General features: G+C 35.3%; 2 protein-coding genes across 2 annotated transcripts; both read left to right on the top strand.

Moving 5' to 3' along the window:
- Positions 1–7,817: 7,817 nt before the first annotated feature.
- LOC103954961 (lysM domain receptor-like kinase 3) lies at positions 7,818–14,133 on the top strand. The gene is given in 13 exon segments (XM_048579178.1): positions 7,818–8,533; positions 8,536–8,859; positions 10,013–10,046; positions 10,165–10,169; positions 10,278–10,433; positions 11,032–11,222; positions 11,424–11,513; positions 12,184–12,277; positions 12,352–12,503; positions 12,584–12,675; positions 13,263–13,401; positions 13,544–13,639; positions 13,728–14,133. Coding segments are annotated over 13 exon segments (1,821 nt in total). The 5' UTR covers positions 7,818–8,250; the 3' UTR covers positions 13,893–14,133.
- A 4,872-nt stretch (positions 14,134–19,005) lies between these two features.
- On the top strand, positions 19,006–20,640 carry LOC125474714 (ribonuclease 3-like protein 3). The gene is made up of 3 exons (XM_048578695.1): positions 19,006–19,494; positions 19,973–20,116; positions 20,205–20,640. Exons 1-3 carry the CDS (start codon positions 19,060–19,062, stop codon positions 20,511–20,513), a joined length of 888 nt encoding a protein of 295 aa, XP_048434652.1. The 5' UTR covers positions 19,006–19,059; the 3' UTR covers positions 20,514–20,640.
- Positions 20,641–24,851: the final 4,211 nt, after the last annotated feature.

The following is a 24,851-nucleotide window of genomic DNA, read 5'->3' as shown; positions in this document are numbered from 1 at the left end:
TTTGATTGCTCCGCAAAACCTCATCAGGGACTCAAGAATAATTGATTTCCCCATCCTCGTATCTCATCCACTTGGTCTGTAGATACTACATATGCAATCATTCGCAAGGCAGCAATAATTTTTTGCTCTGGAAGGAGACCTATAGCACCAAAAGCATTATTCTTTTGCACAAAGTAAGAATCATGGTTGCAAATAGCAATCATGATTTTGTTGAACAAATGTCGTTCCATTCTAAAACGACGTCTAAAGTACATATCAGGGAATGCACTATTACGGACAAAATAATCGTCCAAGAGTTCCGTACCTTATCGTTGCTTGCTTCTATCAAGGTTTCCGGAATGGCTGGGCATGCAGATCTGACCCACAGCTTGGATGACTTGACGGGAATGTGAGGCTTTTTCCATTCTTGCTTCGTCATCTCTCTTTCTACGCTCCTCATCCTCTTCCCTCTCATTTTGGGCCACCTGGAGATTGAACATTCCTTCTGATTGGTTCAACAATTCTTCCTCTTTCTGATCGATTTCCTACATCATCCTTGAGGAAGAAGAAGACATTGTAAGAAAGAAGCAGAAACTATGAATAATGATAGAGATTTTGGTGAAGAAGGAAGGAGAAACTATAAATAATGATAGAGATCTTGAGAAAATTGGTGTGAGATTTGTGAGGATGGATGGTGGATTATATGGAGGATTCAGAAAGGATTAGGTTGTAGATAATGCTACGTGGCATGTTGTCATTTGTTAAAAATCTGATGAAAATCTATCCTCAAAGATTGTAAACAGATTATGACATGTGGCGCAATGTGATTGGTTAATAATCTTATCGGGAATCCATCACCAATAATTGTATTTTTGGATAATGACACGTGGCGTAACGAATACGATTAAAAATTTTATCGGAAATCCATCACCAATAATTGTCTTTTCGGATTTTATGACAAGTAGCGCAACGAGAATGATTAAAAATCTTATCCGAAATTACAAATAAAATTTCTTTGTATTATTTTATAACTTTTTGGATAATGACATGTGGCGCAACGAGAACGATTAAAAATCTTATTCGAAATTAGAAATAAAATTATTTTGTATTGTTTTATAAATAAAAAAATACTAATATTTTATTGCCTATTGTTAGAGATATTGAAGTGCAACGGTGGAGATGCAAAAGGCGATTACTGTTCACTAAGGGCAGTTATTGTTCACTGGGTGGATAACATAGTGTATTGCCAGGGGGAGGGTTCCCATGCTGGAACTGCTCTAATGTTATCACAAATATTATCCTAGCCATTGATAGACCATATATGAATCATAGCCATTGATTAGATGAAATAATATTCGAATGCAACGATAAATCAAATAAAATTTTCATCAACCTTCTATATATAGTAGGAAAACATTCATTATAATCTTTACTATTAGAATGCCATAAACTTATTTGGAGTCATTAATTGTAATCACTAATCACTTTCCAAGTTTCCACCATCGCCTCAGTCAGGCTGTCACCAACCACAAAACCCCACCACTGTACACATCCAACATCTTCAGAACTTCGCTTCAAGTTCATATTAAACCATGATTAATGAAAGTTGATGGGATTCAATGAGTAGTGGAAGATTTGATATGAAATGAAGGATGGAAACAAGTGACTAATTGGTCCTGAATTTTAATGCTTTATGAGCTCCTTGAGTTCCCACTGTGGCATCAAAACTTTGGCTTTCCAGCCATTTATGTAGCCCACCAAACTAAAAATCATCCTTGCATTTCTACTCATATCCTGCATATATAGTCATTACTCGTGACATCGATCTAAATTTGATTTGATGAAAGGTGATGAGTCGTACTAATATTGACTACTGTAGCTAATTGCTCTTCACGGATCACCAAATGTCTCACATAAAACTCAGGTGAGGAATGCACGTTGTCCACTCGTCTTGTTCATGGTTTGCTGTTACTTATCATTTCAAATGACAAGAGTCCTTAAAAAGCAGGCAGCAATATGGGTGAGCAATTGTTGTGTAGATCGCTGGCATGCATTTACAATTACAAACATGCATTCCTCTCACACATAAATAGATAATTTGCATGGCACACAAATATGTATAGAAACGCTCAAACACTTATCAATTAGTAATTTAATACAGAGCTAATGACTTATTCAGTTCCGCTCCTTAAATTAATATTACAATTCGAATTGCTCATCATTGTGAAACTTCAATCAAATAACAAAGTGATGGGCCTTTAATTAATGTGAACATTTTACTGTTTATAAACAACATTGTATTCGTATATTCATCGGGTTACAACAAGATAACTGAGTGGTTTTTTATTTCATTGAACTTTTGTAGAGATTGACGACCATTCAATAATAACCTAAAAAATGATTGGTTTAGTGTGAGAAATATTGTAAAGTGAGCCGAATGTGCGAGTAGCACCATATTAAGTACTAACTGGTTAGCTCTTGACTATTCATGTATGTATTAGAGTTAGTATACCCTTCAAATGCGCGTAGAATAGAAGAAATGTATGTACCATTTAAAACTTAAGATTACTTGTGATACAAGCGCGTGCGTATGACATAAGAACATTGTTCGAACAGTCAAAAACGTTTTTCAGCTATGCTACGTATGTGCAATATTTTCACTTAGCTAGAAATTGCAGACATTCTTTATTTTAGTCAAGTGAGGTGGTGTCAGGTGTGGCATCAAATCCAGCATTTTGGAAATTTGTGGGAGGAAAAAGTAGGAGATGTTGTGTATGGACAAAGATTGTCGACGCTCTCATTTTCGGTGCCTCCTTATGTTTTTTTGTTTATTTGGTCACGATTAAATTACGTTAATATTTTATATTATTATTATTTTTATCTTATTATCTTTATAAAAAAATAAAATAAAATATTGACATGACTTAACAATGATCACATAAAACAGAAGAACATCGAAAGTAAGAGTGAAAACAATCTTTGTCCGTTGTGTATAAGGTTTCGTTTATGGCATCAAATCAAATCCAAAGGACCCCAAAGGAATCTTTTACTTTGTGTTGCTAAATGCTGATTGTCTAAAAATCGCTCGAGTGACATGTCCCTTCCCTTTATAATACTAATACTTTTTTAATATTATTTTTTTGCCAATTTGAATGCCATACATAGAGGCCACAATGTCAACCCACTTCCACCACCATTTTTTATTTTCTTAAGTTTTTCTGTTAGCTCAGGTTGAGGGCATGCCACATACTAGTCAACCATTTTACAAATTTATGCTATAGGTTTAAGACACTGAGCTGGGGGAAATTTGTACTTGTTTAATAGATACTTGTTAAGTGTTTGGAAAGTAAATTATTGGTTTAATAAACGCTTGTTAAGTAATGAACGGGTGATAAAAAAAAATCTCTCATTGAACAAATGTTGTTGTGAAAATGCTTGAAACATTTATTCTGTTTATAGAAGTTAGTGGAATATGCAAATTTCATCCTCCATGAATTCTAATTATGCGATATTGGGATGAGACTTTGCTGCAATTGGTGAGACACAACAAAGTTCTTAAAATGAAAGTCAACAAGAATATGTCTTATGCCACTTCAACGCATGCCCACCAAGTCAAAGTTTGATATACAAACCTTTTGCCCTAAAGAAAAGTTCCATATAAGGCACACTTTTCCATTTGGTGGAAAAATGTCACGAATTTCAAACCCACCCTAAGGTTGGACCCTTCAAGGTTACTTGAAAATTTTAGTTTTATTATTGAAGAAAAAAAAATGAAAATATACCCAAAGAAGCCTTTCATCTGCTTTCTCTTCATTGGAAATTTTACTTTCCTATAATATATCCTAATTTCTGGCACAATTCTTCTTTTGATAATCGATTCAATCCCTAAACAAGAAAATATCTTGGTTATATTTCATATCTTCAACAGGTGTAGTAATAAACATAATGGCCATTTAGTTCCGATGGAGGGAAGAATCTACTATAGTATTTTGAAAAATTTCCAAACAAGCAGTTTTAATGAAATCTTTCAATCTCTCATTTAACTATGTTCAACGCTATGTATTCCTCTATCCATAGAGTACAATAAATGGCTACAACAAAGTCTCTATTATTCGTATTACTCTAGGATCGAGGAATTTTTTATACTCCTACCTATTATCCAGATATACCAAGAAATATGTACGATCTCTGAGGCTACTATGAAGTATGCACTCATAGGTGGTGGGGCAAGCTCATTTATTCCGGTTCACACTTTATCTTGGCTATATGGTTCATTCGGGAGAGAGATCGAGTTTAAATGGAACTAGTTGCAAGTTTTTAATAAAATACAAAACCGTAAAGATACAAAGACGTTAATAGAACCAAAGTATATATTATATATAACCCTAATATGACATGGTTGTTGATTATTACTTAACTGTTGATTAAGGTATTTATTTTTTATTTATGACACATCACATGATTTGTAAATTTAGTTTAAATTTAAGAAGAGAAAAGGGAAAAGAAAAGCTACTTTATATGTTGCTTTTTGGACGAGGCCCTATCAAAAGTCCTTGGACTTTATAAAGTGAAAACTTGTGTGCTACTCAAGACTGAAATCTGGACTCTTTCTTTATCTGCAATTTAGATTAGTGGGCTTAAAATGCAGAAATAAAATGGGCCACCAGCCACTACTACTACTATGATGAGCAGCTATCATTCCCAGCTGGTTTATTTCAAAATTTTGTATAAGCCATATATAAAATTTACTAAATTAACTTTGTAATAAATCTCTTAAACCAAAAGAGATTAGTTTGTTTGGAACTTGGAAGTGCGACAATAGAAGCAATCCAAGTTTGAATCTCTGTGAACTTCAAACGAGTTGAGCTTTTAACTGTCGCATGAGTTGTAAGATCGATTTATGCGACCAGAGTTATGTATTTTTTTTATAATGTACACAAATTTTGGATTGCTCGAGGGCAAATAATAGGAGAAGAAACTTATCAACATATCAAACAAACAAAAATTGTAAATATCTCTAGGCTAATTGGTAGAGTGGACCATTTCTGGTCTTACTATCCAACTTGATTGCTGGTCTATTTGTTCACCATAAATTATTACCTCAAAGCCTACTGATTGTGGTACCAAAAATTGACCTTCGAGCCACTAAGGGCCTCTTGCATTTTACAATAATACGGCATAAGCTGCATGTAGTTTTAACCTATGCCATCATTCATGTTTGTCTTGAACCCAAAATCCCATCAAAACTTTAACCAAATGTCAATCGTATGGCCAATTGGGTATTTGAGTTATATACGCAATATAATTGTACATACTTAAATATAGTTGACCATACATAGTTAAATATAGTTTATGAGGTGTTTAGTTAGGCCAACTTTTGCTTGGTTGTTTTTATCCCAATTTCGTAAACATCGAACCCCACACACAAGCCAAAAACCAAAAATACGCCCGAAAACAGAAGTAAAATCTTAAGAGTACTGCAACTGATAAACCACCTAGATTCATTTCACTAATAACTCCTAGGGATAAGCAACGATTATGATGGGTGGGTAACTACGGTTATTTATCCATAAATGTTTATATTCATACCCGTATAACCGTTTACCTGTTGGATAATTGCATAAACGGTTATACCCATACCCATAACCGTTTATAAACAGTTATCCATACCCAAAATCATGTACCCATTTAACCATAACCATTTACCCGTTTACCCATTTTTGAACCCGTTTATCCTTGTTTTACCCATCTAATTATCCTTTTTTTTCACCCATCTACATATTTTGTTTTAACAATTTGAAAATTACAAAAGAAAAATTTGTCATAATATTCGTTTTCTGACAATTAAACACTGTTATATGTACATTTTAGCATGCATTTCCCCATTTTAATCATTTAAGTCCTCATACAATTCCAATAATTGAAATAATAGTTTACCACGATATTTTTCTACTACACTCAAGCAAGTCTTTAATTATAATCCATATGATTACTAAGTAAAGCTTCTAAAAACAAAAAGTAGTCATTATCTTGAATACTGGATAATTCAAAGCTCCAAAATATTTCGAAACTAAACACTTTCAAACACTAATGCTTTAGCACGTTCAACACAAGGAGTAGAGTTTGAATTTGGTTCAATAGTAAAAATTAAATTAGTCTAAAATAGTAAATATTTGAACATATACATAATTTATATGAAAGTTTACATATATTAAATTAAATGGGTAAATGGATACCCGTTATAACAGAGGGTAATACTCATAACCGCCTATTTAAATTTCACGGATAAACGGTTACACCCATAATCGTAATCGTGAACTTTAAATGGATGGGTAACCACGGTTACCCAAACCCATGTATATTTTGCATATCCCTAATAACTCCACATGCAAAGAGAACACCAAATCACTACAATTAGAAGAGTAAATTATAGTAAAGTCCCTCAACTTTCATCAAACTAGAGCAATGGTCTCTCAACTAAAAATCTATTACCATTGATCCCTCAACTTATAAAAATGTGTAGCTATGGTCCTTTTTGTTAACTTCATTAGAATTTTGTCAAAATAAGTTATGTTGGAATGCTAAAATTAGGGTCTCTCAACTCATTAAAACGTGTAACTATGGTCATTTTCATCAATTTCGTCAGAATTTTGTCAAAATGATTTATGTTCGAATGGCCACTGCTACAATGGGGTTAGAGTTGAGGTACCATTGCTCAAATTTGGGTTAAAGTTGAGGGACCAATGATAATGGATTTTTAGTTGAGGGATCATAGTTGCACATTTTGATGAGTTGAGAGGCCAATGATAATGAATTTTTAATTAAGAGACCATTATTCCAATTAAGTTAAAGTTAAAAGATCATTGCTACAATTTACTCACAATTACAATAAGCTTAGTAGAGTGAGTGCCAAAAAGTGTGTAAAACACTCTTAGTGCCGTGAAAGTTGTAGACTACTTTTCCCAAAATTTGCGGCTTGACATAAAAACATAAAACGTGCATGGAGGAGTAAGTTGTGTGCTTAGTTACCAATTCGGAGATCTACATTATGGTTGGCAGAAGGGGATTTGGAGGAAAGCAAGCGAGTAAGATGGAAATGGGAAGTTGATGGGGGAGGAGAGATTGTGGCTAGGAGTAGGGGGCTTTCAATTTAGGATTTGGGCTTTAAAAACAGTAGGTGAGGAGGAGGGTAACAAAGAGAAAAAGACGACCATGAATGCCGAGAAATCATGTCATGTACTCTCAAACCGAGGTTAGAAGAGGGCATAAGAGGGTGAAAGTTAAAGAAAAGACATTACTTTTATCTTATTGACCTCACATGATTTGCATTGCCTCGGACAATAACGTTATTTAGACTACCATTTCTCTTTTAGTATTCTTTATTGTTTTAGGAATTGTTCGGAATTATAGAAACTCGCATGATTGATCAAAAAGTTAGATTTTTCCTTAAAAAAATAAGTATAGAGTAACTTTGCTCGCATACCTCTTCTTCTAGACACAACCATGTGTGTTTAGATTGATTCTTCATCATCGATACATAAAGTACGTAAATACAAAAAATATTGATAAAAAATACTTCAATACAACACAAAAACTAAGATGCATGAATAAACATTCTTAATGGCTCAAACTGAAATGGTTGTAGTTTTTGTATACAATTCTATTGAAGTTTATAAATTTAATCATTTTGTGATGGATGTATTTGGGTTGTCAAGCATTCGAGACATTGTTTATGTTCATGCCAGCATGTCATCCGGGAAACATTGCTGGATTTTTGCAATTTTTAAGGAAAAGGAAGAACAAGAAGTAGAATTGTACGACAATGCGCTTCAGGATTCTTTCACAAACGACAAGTCCCACAGCGTCGTAGCAGCCTCTCATTCATCGGACTGCCGCCGTCGCAGTAAACTCGGAGGCCGTGTTCCGCACGGTCGTTTGACTCAGTCGTCAGTCACTCTCTCCAGAAACAATCAACTCAAAACCGCGGGAACCCTTTCACTTTCACTGTTAAGCAAAGTCACAGACGCTAAGTACGACGATTATTTCATCCAAGTAAATTTTTAATCTTAAACTAATCATCTGCCTAATCATTTCCCAGCAGCTAATCCAATCAAAACTTCAAATGACTGAGTCAACGGTCCAAAACCCCCTTCAAAGCTTCCATCTTTCTCTCTGTTCATACAATTCCTGTACAATTCCGATCCCAAACCAAAAACCCAGTTCATAAAATTGGTTTCTGCGACTTGGGTTTTCGATTTCGGATCGACCCAGATGAGCTTTCGAATCGGGTTAGGGTTCTTGGTGCTGGTTTCCCTCTGTTTTACGGTGAAATCCCAGTGCGGCAAGAGCTGCGACGCTCTAGCTTCTTACTACGTATGGCAGGACTCTAATCTCACTTTCATCGGCGAAGTCATGAGTACGACCGCCGTCATTATCGCCAACTACAACAAGGACAAGGTTCTCAACGAAAACAGCGTCATTTCCGGCATCAGGGTCAATGTTCCATTCACCTGCGGCTGCATCAATGGCGACTTCCAAGGCCATATGTTCCAGTGGACGTCCATCAAGGCGACACGTACGACCTGATTGCGAAGAAATACTATTCTAATTTGACGACGGTGGAGGACCTGGAGTGGTTCAATAGCTATGATCCTAATAATATACCCGTTAATGGTACAGTGAATGCTACTGTGAATTGTACGTGTGGGGATAGCGCGATTTCGAAGAATTATGGTTTGTTTATTACTTATCCTCTGCGTCCGGAGGACAGTTTGGCATCGATTGCGCAGACGGAGCAGCTGGATCCGACTTTGCTGCAGAGCTATAATCGTGGTGTGAATTTTAGCCAGGGGAGCGGTTTCGTGTATATTCCGGGCAAAGGTTTGGGCTTTTGTTCTTGATGGGATTGTTTGCGCTTTGAAGTTTGAATTGTTAAGAAATAAGAACTGACGCAGACATTTAAGTATCTTGCTGAATTTGCATAATTGTTAAAATCAAATGCATATTGTTCAAGAGTTGAAATCTTGTTATTTGATTAGGTAGAGGCTTATGAAGGATGTATATGCTAATGAATACTAATAAGGGAGTAGTTTCGTGTATATATCCGGGGAAAGGAACCATTTTTCGACCAAGATGAGAGTTTCGATGCTTACATGTATCTAACTTAATATGCAGAATTGGTAAAATGGAAGGCATTTAGTTGTTTTGGAGTTGAACATCTCATTGTTGATTTAGTAGAAGCTTATGTATGTGTTAGTACTAATTTGAGCATGCTGTGGATTAGTGATTGCATTTTATTACTAAGTTTAGATGCTTTGATCCATATTGCCATGTTAATGACTACAGCTGGAATGATGCCACCAGAAGGAAAGGTTGCATAAATTGCATTAGAAGGTTCTTGTTTAGGAAGTGACAGACGTAAATTAGTGGAAAAGGAAGCTTCAATTGTGAAGTTGAAATCCCATAGCAAAAGTTTGTGTTGAACTTAAGAATGTGGGATCTTGCAGATTTTTTTCTGGATACCAGCGTAGGCCAGATAATTGATTTTCTGTAATTTCAACAAGACATCTTTGGTTGTTATTCATAATACTTGTTAGTGTATGTTACAATGTTTATAAAGTGCTAGGCAGTGCAATGCCTTTCCTGTGGTTATGGATCCGGGGGGCATCTTGTGAGTGATGTACTGAACTGGTCAATTGAACAATAATACAGTAACTATCTTCTTTTAAGATATCAATTAACGATAAACATTTTAGATGAATCATTATCTTGTTTTACTATTTTATTGTCCATTTCTGTTATTGATATTCCTTGAAGCATGTGCGAAAATGCTAGCGAAGACAATGAGTTGTTTCAATTCTATGTTGTTTCTGAGTTTTTCCTGTGGTAATAAATGAAATATCACGAATCTTTATTGGATATCGAGTTTTTTAGGGTATTATGAAGCATTGCTCTACTTTTTCAATATAGTTTTAGAAGAGGTTATAATTTCAACTTTCCTCACCTAAGTCCTTGTTTCTTTTTCGTCATGCAGATCAAAATGGAAACTATTTGTCTTTGACGTCAAGGTAGCTTCTGCTAACTCAATACATTAGTTAAACTAACATTCCATCTTGTTTTCACTTTTTGTGTCTTCTGAAAATTGTTAATATTTATGAGCTTTGTTTCTTTTTGTTCTTTTTGCAGTTCAGGTGATATGACCATCCCCTAAAATTGGTTTCATGTTCAGATGCGAGTGTGTGATGATGATTCGAAACTCAACGCTACTTGGAGCTCATATTTTTCTTTTGTATAAGCAGGACTGAAAGTTGGAGCCATTGCTGGCATATCTGTGGGAGTAATTGCTGGAGTGCTGCTATTGGCTGGTGGTGTATATTTTGGTTTTTTCCGAAAGAACAAGGTGGATACGAAATTGCTCCTAGCAAGATCTGAAGATCAATCTCAAAATGGGCGTTGTAAGTCACTCCTCTTTTTTTTATTCCAGATATTTGTGAACGGAAGAGTTCCAGACTTTTTTGGGTTTTAACTTTTAAATCTATTCACCTTGATTCTTTGCAGTAACACCTGTTAGAGTAGCTGACTAAGATCCTTACTTTAAGATTTATCCTTCTCATTTAGCATTATTCTTTATAAACAGGAGGGTTTTCCTTCTACCCTCCCCCCACCCCCCCCCCCCCCCCCCCTCCCCAACACAAAAAAAAAAAAGGTTTCTTCAGCACTTTTCCAAACGACTGCTGCTAATATAATTGTTAGTTGTTCAATGTTGTTGAAGAAATTGGAAATTTTTCTGTCTCATATCATTACCACCGATAATTTGCTCTTGGAAATCCCATTAATCTCAAATGGCGTTGTAAGCCCTGGTCATTTTGTTGCTCTATTTTGTTAATAACAACTGTTGTGAAGTGTCACAAAACTGCTATGTATTTTCCGCTCTTTCTTGCACTTATTTGAACATTCATTGTATTTTACTAGTTCTTGCCCTCAAATGATCTAAGATTTTTGCACCAAATGGATATTTGACATGACTTCATTGATATTTTCTTCTTGGTCTAGCTCTTGGGATTACCCCTGATAAACCTGAAGAGTCAAATGCTGCTGGTCGAGGCCTAACAGGCATTTCTGTAGACAAATCAGTGGAGTTCTCATATGAAGAACTTGCAAGGGCTACTGATAACTTCAGCCTGGCTAATAAGATTGGACAAGGAGGTTTTGGGGCTGTTTACTATGCAGAATTGAGAGGCGAGGTTTGTTTTCTTTAACATTTTCATGATTTCGATGCTTCCCTTCTCTTTTCTGACCTTTCTGTCCTTCAACCAAATGAAGTTTGAGTTATTTTATTGTCCCGCTGCATTAGTGTTTAGTGTTTGCAGACCATGCTTTGGTTTATTTTGTAATTATTTATTTCTTCTTCTAGAAATCTCACTCCTATAATTCTCTCTGTGCAGAAAGCTGCAATCAAGAAGATGGATATGCAAGCATCAAAAGAATTTTTGGCCGAGTTAAATGTTTTGACACGTGTCCATCACTTGAATCTGGTAATGCACTTATCTTTTCAACACTGACAATATATATGAATTTTGATTAAGAACTATAAAGTAACTGATGTTTTCTTTTCATTAACAGTTTCCTCCACATAGTATCTTAGCATATTTTTGAAAGAATTTTGGGATCAACGAGAAGGGCCATTGTTCATGTCTACTTTTCTGAGATAGAGTTACTAGGCCAGTAGGTCTACTTAAGCATGCGATTAAAGAATTTTATTTTATGTAATTACTAGAAAGACATCTGCACTAAGAAACAGGATGTTATAAGATAAGCGTTTCAGTACATAAGTGCCGGGATGAATATGTTTTGTTATTTATACAGGTATACCTAACTCCTACTTTGAATTCATAGTGATACTATTATGAATGAATTTGGGGAGACATCATTGGTGCTCCAAAAAAGTCATGTGCACTCTTTGCAAGTGTATTTTTGTTTTTAAATATAGAAAGTTTGGAGTGCATGATGACTTTTTTGGAGTGCCAATAACAGCACCCAAAAATGTTCCCTGAGAAGAATGTTCATGTTCTAGCTGTCTCTATAATCTAGTCGTGAGGATCTACCAGTAATAGAGTACTCTGTACTAGTTTGTATTTGTTAACCATTGCGCAACTGATCTTTAAGATGCGTAATTATCTCTAAGCTTCTGAACGATCAATGCAGGTGCGCTTAATTGGTTATTGTGTTGAAGGCTCTCTTTTCCTAGTCTATGAATACATTGAGAATGGAAACTTAAGCCAACATCTGCGCGGTTCAGGTTAGGCTGTGCTTGATGAGTATTTAAGTACTTCCATATGCAAGAGATTGGTAATAACACTTTAATTTATCCAGGGAGGGACCCGCTACCGTGGTCTAATAGAGTGCAGATTGCCCTAGATTCAGCAAGAGGTCTTGAATACATTCATGAACATACTGTTCCTGTTTATATCCACCGCGATATCAAATCAGCCAATATATTGATAGACAAGAATTTCCATGCCAAGGTTACTTTAGTGCCTCTGTTTCCAATATGAACCATTGAAATCTTGTATTGTTCCAATGAAATTCCCCTTTTTCAATGCAGGTTGCAGATTTTGGGTTAACTAAACTGACTGAAGTTGGAAGTACATCACTCCCCACACGTCTTGTGGGAACATTTGGATATATGCCGCCGGAGTAAGTATTTTTTCAAATTATTGCTTTTAGAGTTTTATCTGTTACTTGGCTTGCCGCCGGAGTAAGTATTTTTTCAAATTATTGCTTTTAGCGTTTTATCTGTTACTTGGCTACCAATAACAGATTAACTGACATGCCCCGATCCTGATGTCCAGGGGGACATCAGGATGGTCACTTGCTGGCCGACACCCGAAGGTGACGCAAGCCATGTGTGAATGCAAATGCTTTGAACATGCCATGCATTATCTTTGTGAATTCATTGTTGGCAGTTGAATATTATTTATGTCACATTCTTTTGTTTTGCTACAAATTAGGTGCATGTTCTCAGCATTTGCATTCATAAATGGCTTGCGTCACCTACGGGTGTCGGCCAGCATGTGACCATCCTGATGTCCCCCCCCGGGACATCGGGATCGGGGCGTGTCATTAACCTTTGTTGCATCCTGCTGGAAGGACCTACTGTAAGTTCAATAAGTTGATTGCATAACTTATTTAGCCATCATCCCGACCAATAAGCTGATGGCGGAAGGGGACTGAATATTTTGTCTTTGTGCATATGGATTAACTCCTAACATGGTCGCGTGCAGATATGCTCAATACGGTGAAGTTTCTCCCAAAGTAGATGTTTATGCTTTCGGAGTTGTCATTTATGAATTGATCTCTGCCAAAGAAGCTGTTGTAAAAGCGGATGGCTCTAGTTCCGAATCAAGAGGCCTTGTTGGTTTGGTTGGTTTTCTCACCATCTTTATACTTAAATAAGCCAATTTTTGCTTTCATCAAGTTTATGTTGGGTTTCTATCTTGCCATTACACAACAGCCTCTCGGAAAGCACTCGAGCATACTTTTATTGTAATTTTATTTTTCGCAGTTTGAGGAGGTCCTCAATCAGCCCGATGCCGAAGACCTTCGAAAATTGGTTGACCCTAACCTTGGAGACAACTATCCACTTGATTCAGTGCGCAAGGTGAAAAAACTTCTGAGACCAAAACACATTATGATATATCTCAAGATATCACTCTAAACATCGGTATGGTGGGTATTTTTTGGTGCAGATGGCCCAACTCGCCAAAGCGTGCACGCACGAAAACAAAGATCTCCGTCCAAGTATGCGATCGATCGTGGTGGCGTTGATGACGCTTTCATCCTCAACTGAGGATTGGGATGTCGGATCTTTCTATGAAAATCAAGCTCTTGTCAATCTGATGTCCGGAAGGTAGAATCAGGCGAGTGCAAAATGTGCAACGTTACATGTGCTTAGGAAGTTTCTTTTGTTGTGATCATACCGAACATGAAGACATTAAAGACATTGTACAAGTCGTATAATTGAGCATTGTGGGAGTCCTGTAAATTGTGTGTGCATATATAAATATCAATTAGTGTATCAAATGAGGTGAGAGCGTATTGCTTTCTATCTATGTATCTTGGGTTCTAGTGGATAGCATATTGGGTTTCCATGCATTCTGGATTTAAAATTCTCCGTCCCCACCCACTTGTCTTATTTCTTCACTTCTTTCAACTAGTGTAAATGGTTGTGATAAATGCGAATGAGGTAGACGGGCTTAATAGTACTCACGGAAAATCATGAATTATAGATAAAATTTTTATCGAATCATAAAATTGCAATTCACAATTTAAAAAGTCATCATGCACTCTTCTTTAATTAAAAAAAAAAAAACAAATAAAAAGAATTGTATGAAGTGTGTGATCAATTTTTTAGAGTGACATTCCAGTAATGAAAAAGTGATTAATTTTTTCATCAATTTCCATTTCAAGAATTGTGTGATTGGTTCTAGACAGGGACATCAAAGAAAGCAGAACGAAAGGGGAAAAATGGATCACTCATTTTCCGATTGTTAGTGTAAAATTGGCAGTTTTTAACATAATGTCCGAGTTTGTAATGTCGTAGACTAATACATGTTTTCAATTGTAGCTATTAAGTTTGTTTTACGTGTTCTCGGTCACAAAAATATCAAACATTTCATAGACATCCACTTAAATGAGTTCAGCTAAGTTTTTCTTCAGTAGACTATTTAGTTTTGGGTTACATATTGAGTTGTATTTTTTATCAAGACAAGAGCGTTGGTCTTATTTGTATAACTAATTATGCTTTAGTTAAAGCCATATTTTTAAGTAAACATAAAACCCTAATTTTGCCGCATGATTGACAATGTCTAATGGGGTTTAACCCTTATCATAACTCATCTGTTCATGTGATTAGGGTTTATCTTAATTTTAATCAACGTTTTTAATTCTTTTTGTTTTTGCATGCTTATCTGGTTGTACCTGTCCTATATACAGTAGGGTTTGGTGCTGCCACTGCACGAGGGATTGAGGCGTCAAAATATATTTGTGTGTGAGATTTGTGGCCATCTAGGTTCAATCTTTTCAATACTCTTTTGCTGTGATTGTGCATTTAGCTTTGAATATATATAATAGCTTAGAGCAGCCGCATACATTAGTATGAGTTTATTTATTTGTAGCTATCCCATGCATTGAGTGTATGTGTATATTGAAAGAAAAATCTGATAGCAAGCCTTTATAAAAATGCTTCATTTTCATAATTGATTGATTTTCAAAAAATATTTCATTACATACATTCTACATGATCTTGTTAGTATGTTGCAAAGTTCGAGAAAGAAATGATTGACGGCCTGAGTTAGTGTTTTGCCACTTATATTCGAAAACTAAAGAGATATTGAGTAGCAAAACACGGAAAAAAAACTACATATAGTTGATGAGTTTTGTCAATCTTTCTGTACTCATTTCTCTTAGCGGTGGCTTGCGAGTCTGAAGATTTTTCAGTAGTGAGCTTTGTCTCATTAAATTCTACATCATGTGTGCACGTTTTATTTATCTTTTTAACTGCATATGTGTACAATAGTTTGATATGTAAATTGTAATGTGGATATGAAAATTAAATTTAAATTGAATTTTAAGTTGAAGTTTATTCACCCCTATTAAGTTAAACTAGTATGTATAGAACTTCCCCCCTTGCCTGTTGTGTGCCAAGGAAAGATATGAAAGCCATCAGATATCCTTGGAAACCAAGATTGTTTATAGACGAAATCAAAGAACTTTTTCTTGTTAATGGTTGTAGGGTTTGTTTTTTTCTTCTTCTTTTTGGTGGTTCGAGGATATTTCTGTGTAACTCTGCTGTCTGCATGCTATGCCTTTGATATTTAGTTTTTTTTTAAGTTGCCTTTGATATTAGAGGAAATGAAAGGCAATATATAAATATTTGGTTACAGGCTTACAAATTTTAGATTGAACAAATTAAAGGTTGATATATAAATATTAAATATAAATAATGAAACAAGTGCGTGAAATTTTAGTAATGTTAAATAGATTAAATTTTTAATCAAGTTTGTAACCATATGATTTATCGTTAATAAAAATAAACACGTTAATTAAAACTAAATAATAATATATACAATCATCAACAATAGCATTATAAGTTTATAAAATTTAGTTTAAAAAATTGATCTCTCTAGTATAATATTTTTTACCAATACTTGATTCAATCTACAACAAAAAAATTTTCAATCTTCCGAAGCACAAGCCAGTACAGTATATGTATTAACACAAGCGAAGAAATACTAAGAAATATATTTCGCTTTTCACTTGTTCCATAAAATGTAGTGTACCAATTCACAGGAAAAATATCTCCATCTTAATTTCAAAAATTAAAATTCTCAATGTTGCATGATGCGATGGTTATGTCGCCGCAATCTATCCTCTTCTTTGTTGGATTCTGTAACATAGTAGATTTTTTTCTGTAGATTTTCCATTAGGTTTGATTGTTAAATCTGATAAATGGAAGAAAATCAAAACACATAATTAAATGATAGAAAAAGTAAAACGAAGTAGGTGGCATCCCTTTCCAATATACAACCACGCAGTATTCAAACCAAATGCTAGGCTGAAATGCAAAAGTTAAAAGGACAAAATCGATCTATTTTCCAGAAGCAACCTGCGTAATGATGTCTTTGACTACCCAAGACACACATCAAAATCGATGAATATACAATCTTTGGCTCCAAGCAACCTGACGTTCTTTCGAGAAATTTTTTTCTATATATTTTTTCTAGAATTTTCCACTGGGGACTGTAAAATTCCGAGAAAAACATAAATTCTAGAAAAACATGCCACGCATCAATGTCAGTGGAAAATTCTAGAAAATTTTGTTTTCTTGTGCCATAAGACTTCTGATTTGACCGACGACATGAGGCCAATGGCCATCGATATTTGCTCTTTTTGTATACTTTGGGTCCAGACTATTTTATTGTTTGAACCAAAAATGAAAAAGACTATTTTCTTGTGGCCGATAAATAAAAAAGAGAAATGGTATCAATATTTTTTTGAAAATGAATTTTTTTATAAACGTTATGTTACTTTATATTTTTTGTATAATATTTTATAATGATAATATGAAAATTAAAATTTTTAGACTTTTTATGTAGATAATGTTATATCAAAATTTTTAAACCAAATGATATGATTGTAAATAATTAGATTATTAATTAAGTATCATTAACGTACTTATCTTTTATTAGTAACACATCATTTGATTTGTAATTTAATTTAAAATTTTGACCATCTAGTATTATTATTTTGTGTGATTTAACCATTTAATTTTCCAACCGTGCTATATCTGACTTGCTGGCATATCATGGGACATTTTTAAAGATTTAACCATTAATCCAGCCGACTTAAATTTATGTAAACAATTTTGGGGTAGTGAATCCATGTAATATCCAGCTTGATAATGTCATAATTCCAAGTTTGGTTACCAAAAACAATGAATGTGATTCACCTACTAAAATAACCTAGTCTCATACACTGATGATGTTATTTCTAAAAATTCTTGCTTAGGCGTTAGGTACTGATCATAGTCTTGATTAATCCCTAAACATATAAAAATTAAGAAATGGCTCCTAAACCCGCCTAGGCACCTGCCTAGCTAGCCACATCATCAACAGAAAATAAGTACGCTTAATTATATCAAATTTGCAAACTATGTGATAATGTCATCAATAGAAAATAAACACATTCATAAAAAATTAATTAAGAATCTAACCATCAACATCCACGTCATATAGTTTACAAAATATGTTTTAAATAGATGATCTCCCAATATTACCCTTATTCTCATGTTAAATCAATTAAGGAATGTAAAAACAGCCACACACGATTGACATACAATACATAATAAAAACTCAAACCAAGCGATTGAATAGCGATTGTATTATTGATTTTGCGTCACATTTAACCTAAAATTGTTAGATCATATGTCTTTACTTAGCTACTCAAAGTTCTATAATTGAAACTGTCGCAACCCTTACATTATTGGGAAATTAATTAAAATCGTTTTCATTGATGTATAAAACAGTTTGTCTTAAATAAATGTGAACTCCTGCGCATTTGTATATTGCATTTAGAAGAAAACTATTGTATATGCCGATTATGTACGTATAAGCATAACTAACCCCAGTAATCAAAGAAAATTACTTCAACCAAAGCGATGACCTGATGAAAGCGATATAACTAAGTCGATATCGATACATTCTTTCTTAAAAAAAAAATCCCAACTTTTACGATATTAGGGGTCCTTTAGTAATTGCCATCTCATTCTATTTTTCAAGATAAAGGAAGCCAAATTTCAGTTTCCTCTTTCTGCTGTCCAGTAAAACCTTTTTTTCTTCTTGACCTAATTTCCCCAATATTTTTGAATAATCAGAAACCAACAAATCGGTGCAAATTATCTTTTAGCACCTATAATTCACATATATTGCCAAATGCGGCCTAAGATATATCCTTGTTAGCACCTACTTGCCCTCCTCCCCCTAACCCTTCTATTATATATCTAATTCTCTTCTCAAATTTGTTAATAAATACTTGATTATTTTTTAATGGGTAATACTAGAGAGACTAAATTTTTAAACTAAATGATGTGGTTGCAGATGATTAAGTTATTAATTAAGTGTCAATTAACGTGCTTGTTTCTTATTGGTGACACATCATTTGGTTTACAAATTTGGTTAAAAATTTGGTCTCTCTAGCATTAATTTTTCTAAATTGAGAAATGCTAAGGAGACTCTCTTAAAGTTGGACACTCTATAAACTATTTGCCACAAATTTAACGTTAATTTTCATGTCAATATATAAAATATTGTGCTAAAAATGTGAAGTAGCAGAGATTCAACGGAAAGTAACACTTTTAAGAGAGTCTTTTAGTATTTATCTTCCAAATTATATTATATAATTAATTAGGCGTGCCGACCACGTATAAATATTTGTAAATAAATAAAAACCAAGCAGTTGTCTCCACGCTTCTTCTATATCTCCTTTCTCTCACGACTTGTGTTTTTTGCTTCCATCCCAACCATGGAAGCAGTCCAAGCTACAGAAGAAGAAATAATCACAACCCTACGTCTGGATGATGTCAAATCAACCTTGCCCTTTGTTAATAAGTCAACGTCGTTGACTGATCACGAGCATCATCTAAATCTTGAAGAAGTGGAGAAGATTATAGGGTACAAATTCGAGAACAAGGTTTTGCTGCAGGAGGCTTTCACACATTCTTCCTTTGTCCCCGCCGAGTGGTCTGGCTCGTCCTACGAGCGTCTGGAGTACGTCGGAGACGCGGTGCTAAATTTGATATTCAGCAGAGAACAGTACCTTTTGTACCCCGACTTGGCACCTGGGCCGTTGACACGGCTCCGGGCAGCCAATGTGGATACGGAGAAGCTTGCGCGTGTGGCGGTCAAGCATGGGTTGTACCGGTACCTGCGGCATAGGAAACCCTTGCTTGAAGAACAAGTAAGTGATGGAGATTTAAAGCTGCTTAAAACTTTTTGAATCATATTTTGCACTGGGTGTGGTTTCTGTTTAGGGTTGAGCTTGAAACATGTGTTAGATGATAATTGAAGTCAATTTTGATAACCTCTAAGTTTAACATTGTTTATTTGGGTTTGCTCAATTGATTTGATTGCTGATTAGTATAGTATTCAACGAATTAGGTTTTTCTTAATCTGTTGGATTGTTGTATTTTACGGCGCATTGCTTTGGTTATACAACTTCGTATCCAAGCAGCATCTCCTGTAGGGCAACCCAAAATTTGGTTAATGAAATTGAATCGTTTTAAGGAAGAGAGAGAGAAAAAGATTTGGCGAAAGTCAGTTTTCGCAGAACTAAATTTGACTTATGAATTTATTAAAGGAGTTTTCTTTCAGAAGGTAAAAAGAAAATAACTGTTTGAATTTGTTATGATCAAAAGTTCTGTTGAAAATGTACACAGATTCGAAAATTTATGCGAGCAATTTCTGACTATCCACTGCATTCCAATGGTCTCATTGATGCTCCAAAGAACCTTGCGGACATAGTTGAGTCCACAATCGGTGCAGTTTTCATGGACTGCAAGTCAATTGACATTGTGTGGAAGGTAATGTAATTTCATGTCGCTCATTATTATGTTTGCACATATTTGTTTCAATAGTGTGACTAGTACTGTTTTTCGTTACGAAATTTAGGTGTTCAAGAATTTGTTGGAGCCTATAATAGATCCGAAGACGATAAAGAAGCATCCGGTGTCACAACTTCATGAAGTGTGTCAAAAAAACAATCTGAAACTCCGATTTGTCGATCTGTGGGAGGAGAAACACACGGTTGAGGTTTTTATAAACGATCAAATTGTTGGAAGAGGCACTTACAGTCTCAAGAAGGAAGTTGCACAAAATAGAGCAGCAAAAGATGCATTTGACAACATGTGGAATGTAATAGGTCAGGAGAAAGACAAAGTTCAAGACCCCCAAGTAGACAATGGTCAATTGGAGGATTAATTAATAATATGATGTAATTTCTGTGTACTCAATATCTGTAATTGGTAGTATTGTTCTTCATATTAGTTTAAAATGTTGTCGAAAAATTGGCTAATATATAATCTAAGGTGTGTGATCTTTTGTTCTATTTTAATCGATTTGAGATATGACCGCTTGAACCCCTAATAATTGAGCTTAGAAGGTACGTTTTAGTGAAGATAACTAATTAGACAAACTATGCAAATTGACATCAAGTTTTCACTAAACATGCACTGGACTAAGGGAATTATCTGATCCCTAGTGTAAAATGTTGATGGAAAATTGGCTAATACGTAATCTAATGTTTGTGTGCCTTCTGTTTCATTTTAATCGATTGGCACCCTTAATTGAAGCTAGAAGATAAATTTTTTTGTAGAAAATTAATTAGACAAACTATGCAAATTGACATCTGCATTTTCACTCAAAATGCACTGAACTGAGGGAAGTATCTGATCCAAACCTATCCTAAACACTAAACGAGATCTATATGTCTTGCGTTGCATGTTCTTGGATCCACATGCCTCAGATATTCTACAGTTATGATATTTGTTTTTTTCTCTGCTTTACCTTTATATTTGTTTGAAAGTTGATCCTAAACGTGAATTTCCACTGACATGCTCTCACATGATACACCCAGCACTACTTTGTAACATCCCAAAATAGCAACATGGCTCTTGTGTTCAAATCTTACGTACCGTTGGTTTTCCTGCAGAACATATGCCAACTTTAACCGTCTCTTTCTCATTTATATATTAAAACCATTGCATGCACAAACCTGGTATTATAAACAAAAATATTATTCATTCTGCTTAATTTGTTCTTGTTCACTAATGTCAGTAATTAAGCCTATTTTCAAGGGAGGAAGATTTTCTCCCCTCCTAATCTCTCCCCTTCTCTCTCCTTCTACTTGAACGGTTACGGTTAAGCTACATCAACATTTTATATTGATTTTTTATGAAGACAATAAGATACAAAGCAAAGTACGAGAGGAAGGGAGAGAAGGGAATAAGAATAGGAGGGAAGGGAATCCTACTCTATTTTCAAGACCCTCCAAACTCATGTCATTTTCGTCAACATTAATGCTCACCATGGTAGCCAAGGGTTCAAAGTCCTGGAGAAACCACCATAGTGTTTTACTTTCAAGATTTTGGACCCTATTAATTCCACTGTTAGCGGATTGACCGAAAGCTTCCAAGAAAGATGACACCAAACACCAAGGTCAACTGTCTAACACCGGTCTGGTGATAGCCGAAGGGCCTTCGACCCCTAGTTAAAAATATTTCCAAATAAACCGAAAAGTTTATAGAGAGTTCTAAATTCTCAATTTAATAAATGACTTGGGCTATATATAAAGGTGATGGCCAACAATCGTCTGCGTTGCAAAATGACAAGTGGTGTCATCTCCTCTGTTGATAGAGGAATACTATTTGGGTAGATGCGTAGCGTGAAACATCTGGAGATCTCTTACTTTATCTTGGACTCTTCAAGAAAGAATTAGTCTTTATCGTGTAGTCATGGAGGAAGTGTTGGACCTTATCTAGAAATTCTTGGGAACCCTCCCCTCTTACTCGCATGCCCTATGGGCTCTAGTGTGCAGGGGGTAGTCCACCGCTCCATCCCTGAGGGGAGTGGGGTGATATGTTGAGGGGTCAAGCGGTCTGCTGAAACATTTTTCTATTAATTGGGCATTGAGTCTAATAGGGCCATCAAGTAACCCAATAAATGAACAGAGCAACCAAGGGCAGAAATCCTATCCACCACTTGAAAATTAACAAAAAAAATAAAATAAATAAACGAGTGAATAGAAATTTATTTAACGAGGTAAAAGCCTAACACATGGAAAAAAATCCTCGAGCATACATTCAAGATAAATAATTCACCAAGGAAAAAATGGAGATAAATCATACCTGGACTAGAGATGACTTACTAAACTTGAAGACTATCTTGTACTCTCGCTCTTGCTAGTTGTCTCCTCTTCGTCTCCTCTTGGTCGCACTCATCTGAACGTGGATGTTGTCACCTCAGAACACAGCTTATCATAGATGAATGATATGATACGCTAGATTCTTGTGTTTTTGTTGGCCCTAGAAATTACAGTGCATGTGTGGGGCGTAGGCCAGTAATAATGAGCTAACTATGTCCTTCTTGTGACAACAGGTGTGCCAACTAGCTATCGAGCTCGGTTGGGTGAGTAGAATAGATGTGGTGCTTATATTGTGGCCAACCCCTTGGGTTGTTTGTGTAAAACAATAATAACAATTTAGGATGCTGCTATTGACATTCTAAAAAAAGTCATTCCACACACCATACTTTCAATACATAGAAAGAAAAATATATTTATGATGCGTGCAAAAATATCTTTCTTGAAGTACAAATAAGATCTCCCGAACTTTAAAAGTTAAGTAAAAAATAACTAGTATTATCGGAAGGTGTGGATAAACAACATAAGTATAAGCACTAATGTTGGATATGCTCAAACGACCATATATCAATCACGTATTGAGTAATTTTCCAATTGAATATTAGCAACATATCGACAAAATCCCTAAAAGTGACCACTTTAGCAATTAAAATTTATAATTTCATTACCTAAGTCAAATTCCCCTTTTTTTTTGCCTGAATAATCTATTCGTGTTCTAGACCTCACCTGATTTTCCGTAAGAAACTTGAAAAACTGGCCAAAATTTTCTCTTTGTATAAAAACTTAGCCAACCTATTCTTTTTCTAACAAAGACTTGATGTAAAAGTACTAAAACACCCTCGGTTAGTAAATTTTGTAGTAGCCTTTGTTCTTTTAGTAATCTTCTCTTAAAACTCTTGGTCCTATTTTCTATTTGGCACACATCACTTGTGACACAACTCTCTGTCACCAGCAGGAAAAACACTTTACGCAACGTAGGTACCTTTGTCACGCAAAGTGAAAAATCGTTGCCTAAAAAATAGCTCAACGAAACCTTTGTAGTGCACTAATCGTTGCACCAAGGCAGTGACGGTAGGGTTTGTGCGACGAAGAAGAAGCATACGTCGCACAAAGCTTTGCACGACGCACCCTACGTTGCGCAAGGCAGCTTTGCGCGACGCATCCTACGTCGCTCAAAGTGCTTTGCATGCGTCGCGCAAAGCTACTTTGCGCGATGTAGGGACCTGCGTTGTGTGACGTGGGCGTGCATTGCGCAAAGTGGCTTAGTAGCTTAGTAGCTTTGCACGACGTATGACATGCGTTGCGCAAAGTGGATTTGCGCGATGTAGGCCTGCGTCGCACAAACCCTTTTGTTTTGTTTTGATCAAAAATATTTTTTTTAATTTTTAACAAAATATTGTATTTAAATTCTAAACAATAATGAATTAACCAAGCAAAAGTATTTTATTATAAAATATATGAAAATGTACATACAAGATGTTTAAACAAAAAGAAAAAACTAGAAATAGTCTTCTAAGTTTGATACATCAGGCTACTAGGTATCGGTAGGGCGAGGTGGCTCTTAGGTCGAAGGTGGAGCAAGATTAAGTGCTGGTAGCGAGATTTGGAGGCCTGGCATCTGTACAGCTCATACAAGGTCTCTCACCGTCCCGACATAGGTCTTCATCTCCTCGTCTTGGGCTGAAATTTGACCTTTTAGGGTTGTCACTTCCTCATTCAATACATCGACCTCTACTATGTTTGATCTAGAAGAAGAAGCACCCGTCTCACCAACCTGCGATTTCCCCATACACTAAACAACCTTGCCATGACGACGACCGAAGTTTTGATCCAGGAAATCAGTCATCATCTGAAAACCTGCATCCTCGAGTACCATAACGTCCTCGATCGGGGTCTCCGGGGGAAGCTACGATGTTGCTTCTTGGAGAACAGAAGTGCCCTTTTCCACCATAGCAACCTATAATAATAAAGAAAAAACATATAATGTTTAATAACAAATAATAAATAATATTTGAACGATTCATACATATAAGAATAATAAGAATTACATATACTTACATGAAGCTACTTAGTGGTCTCATCACCAGGTTGAAAGTAAATGTCCTCGAACATGTCGATATCTAGGAACTTACAATCCTTCTGAAGAAAAAAACATTAAGAAAATTTTATTAATCAATAATAATAATTAAATTGTATAAAATTTCAAAGTTAATAAACTTTTACCTGATGTCGTGCCTCAAGCCTATACTAAAAGGGCATCGAACTGAAATGGTGGAGAAGTTTCTTTGACTCACAAGCTATCTTGCCAACAATAGATTTCTTCTGTTAAACACACAATATACATGTTAATGCAACTATTTGAAATAAATTAATAAAAAGAGCTTTAAAAAATAACTAAA

Source organism: the organism of the source record quoted next, unplaced genomic scaffold (genome assembly GCF_019419815.1).
Source record: "Pyrus x bretschneideri cultivar Hongxiangsu unplaced genomic scaffold, Pyrus_bretschneideri_v1 Contig13, whole genome shotgun sequence".
In the NCBI taxonomy this organism is placed as follows: domain Eukaryota; kingdom Viridiplantae; phylum Streptophyta; class Magnoliopsida; order Rosales; family Rosaceae; genus Pyrus; species Pyrus x bretschneideri.
The sequence above is the reverse complement of the archived record's forward strand: the minus strand, read 5'-3'. Positions and strand labels throughout refer to the sequence as shown.

Bases quoted from the DNA above. Each gene is read 5' to 3' on its own strand.
- LOC125474714 (XM_048578695.1), top strand. From the start codon at position 19,060: ATGGAAGCAGTCCAAGCTACAGAAGAAGAAATAATCACAACCCTACGT. The intron at 19,495-19,972 runs GTAAGTGATGGA...AAATGTACACAG, and splicing joins AACCCTTGCTTGAAGAACAA to ATTCGAAAATTTATGCGAGC. The intron at 20,117-20,204 runs GTAATGTAATTT...TACGAAATTTAG, and splicing joins CAATTGACATTGTGTGGAAG to GTGTTCAAGAATTTGTTGGA.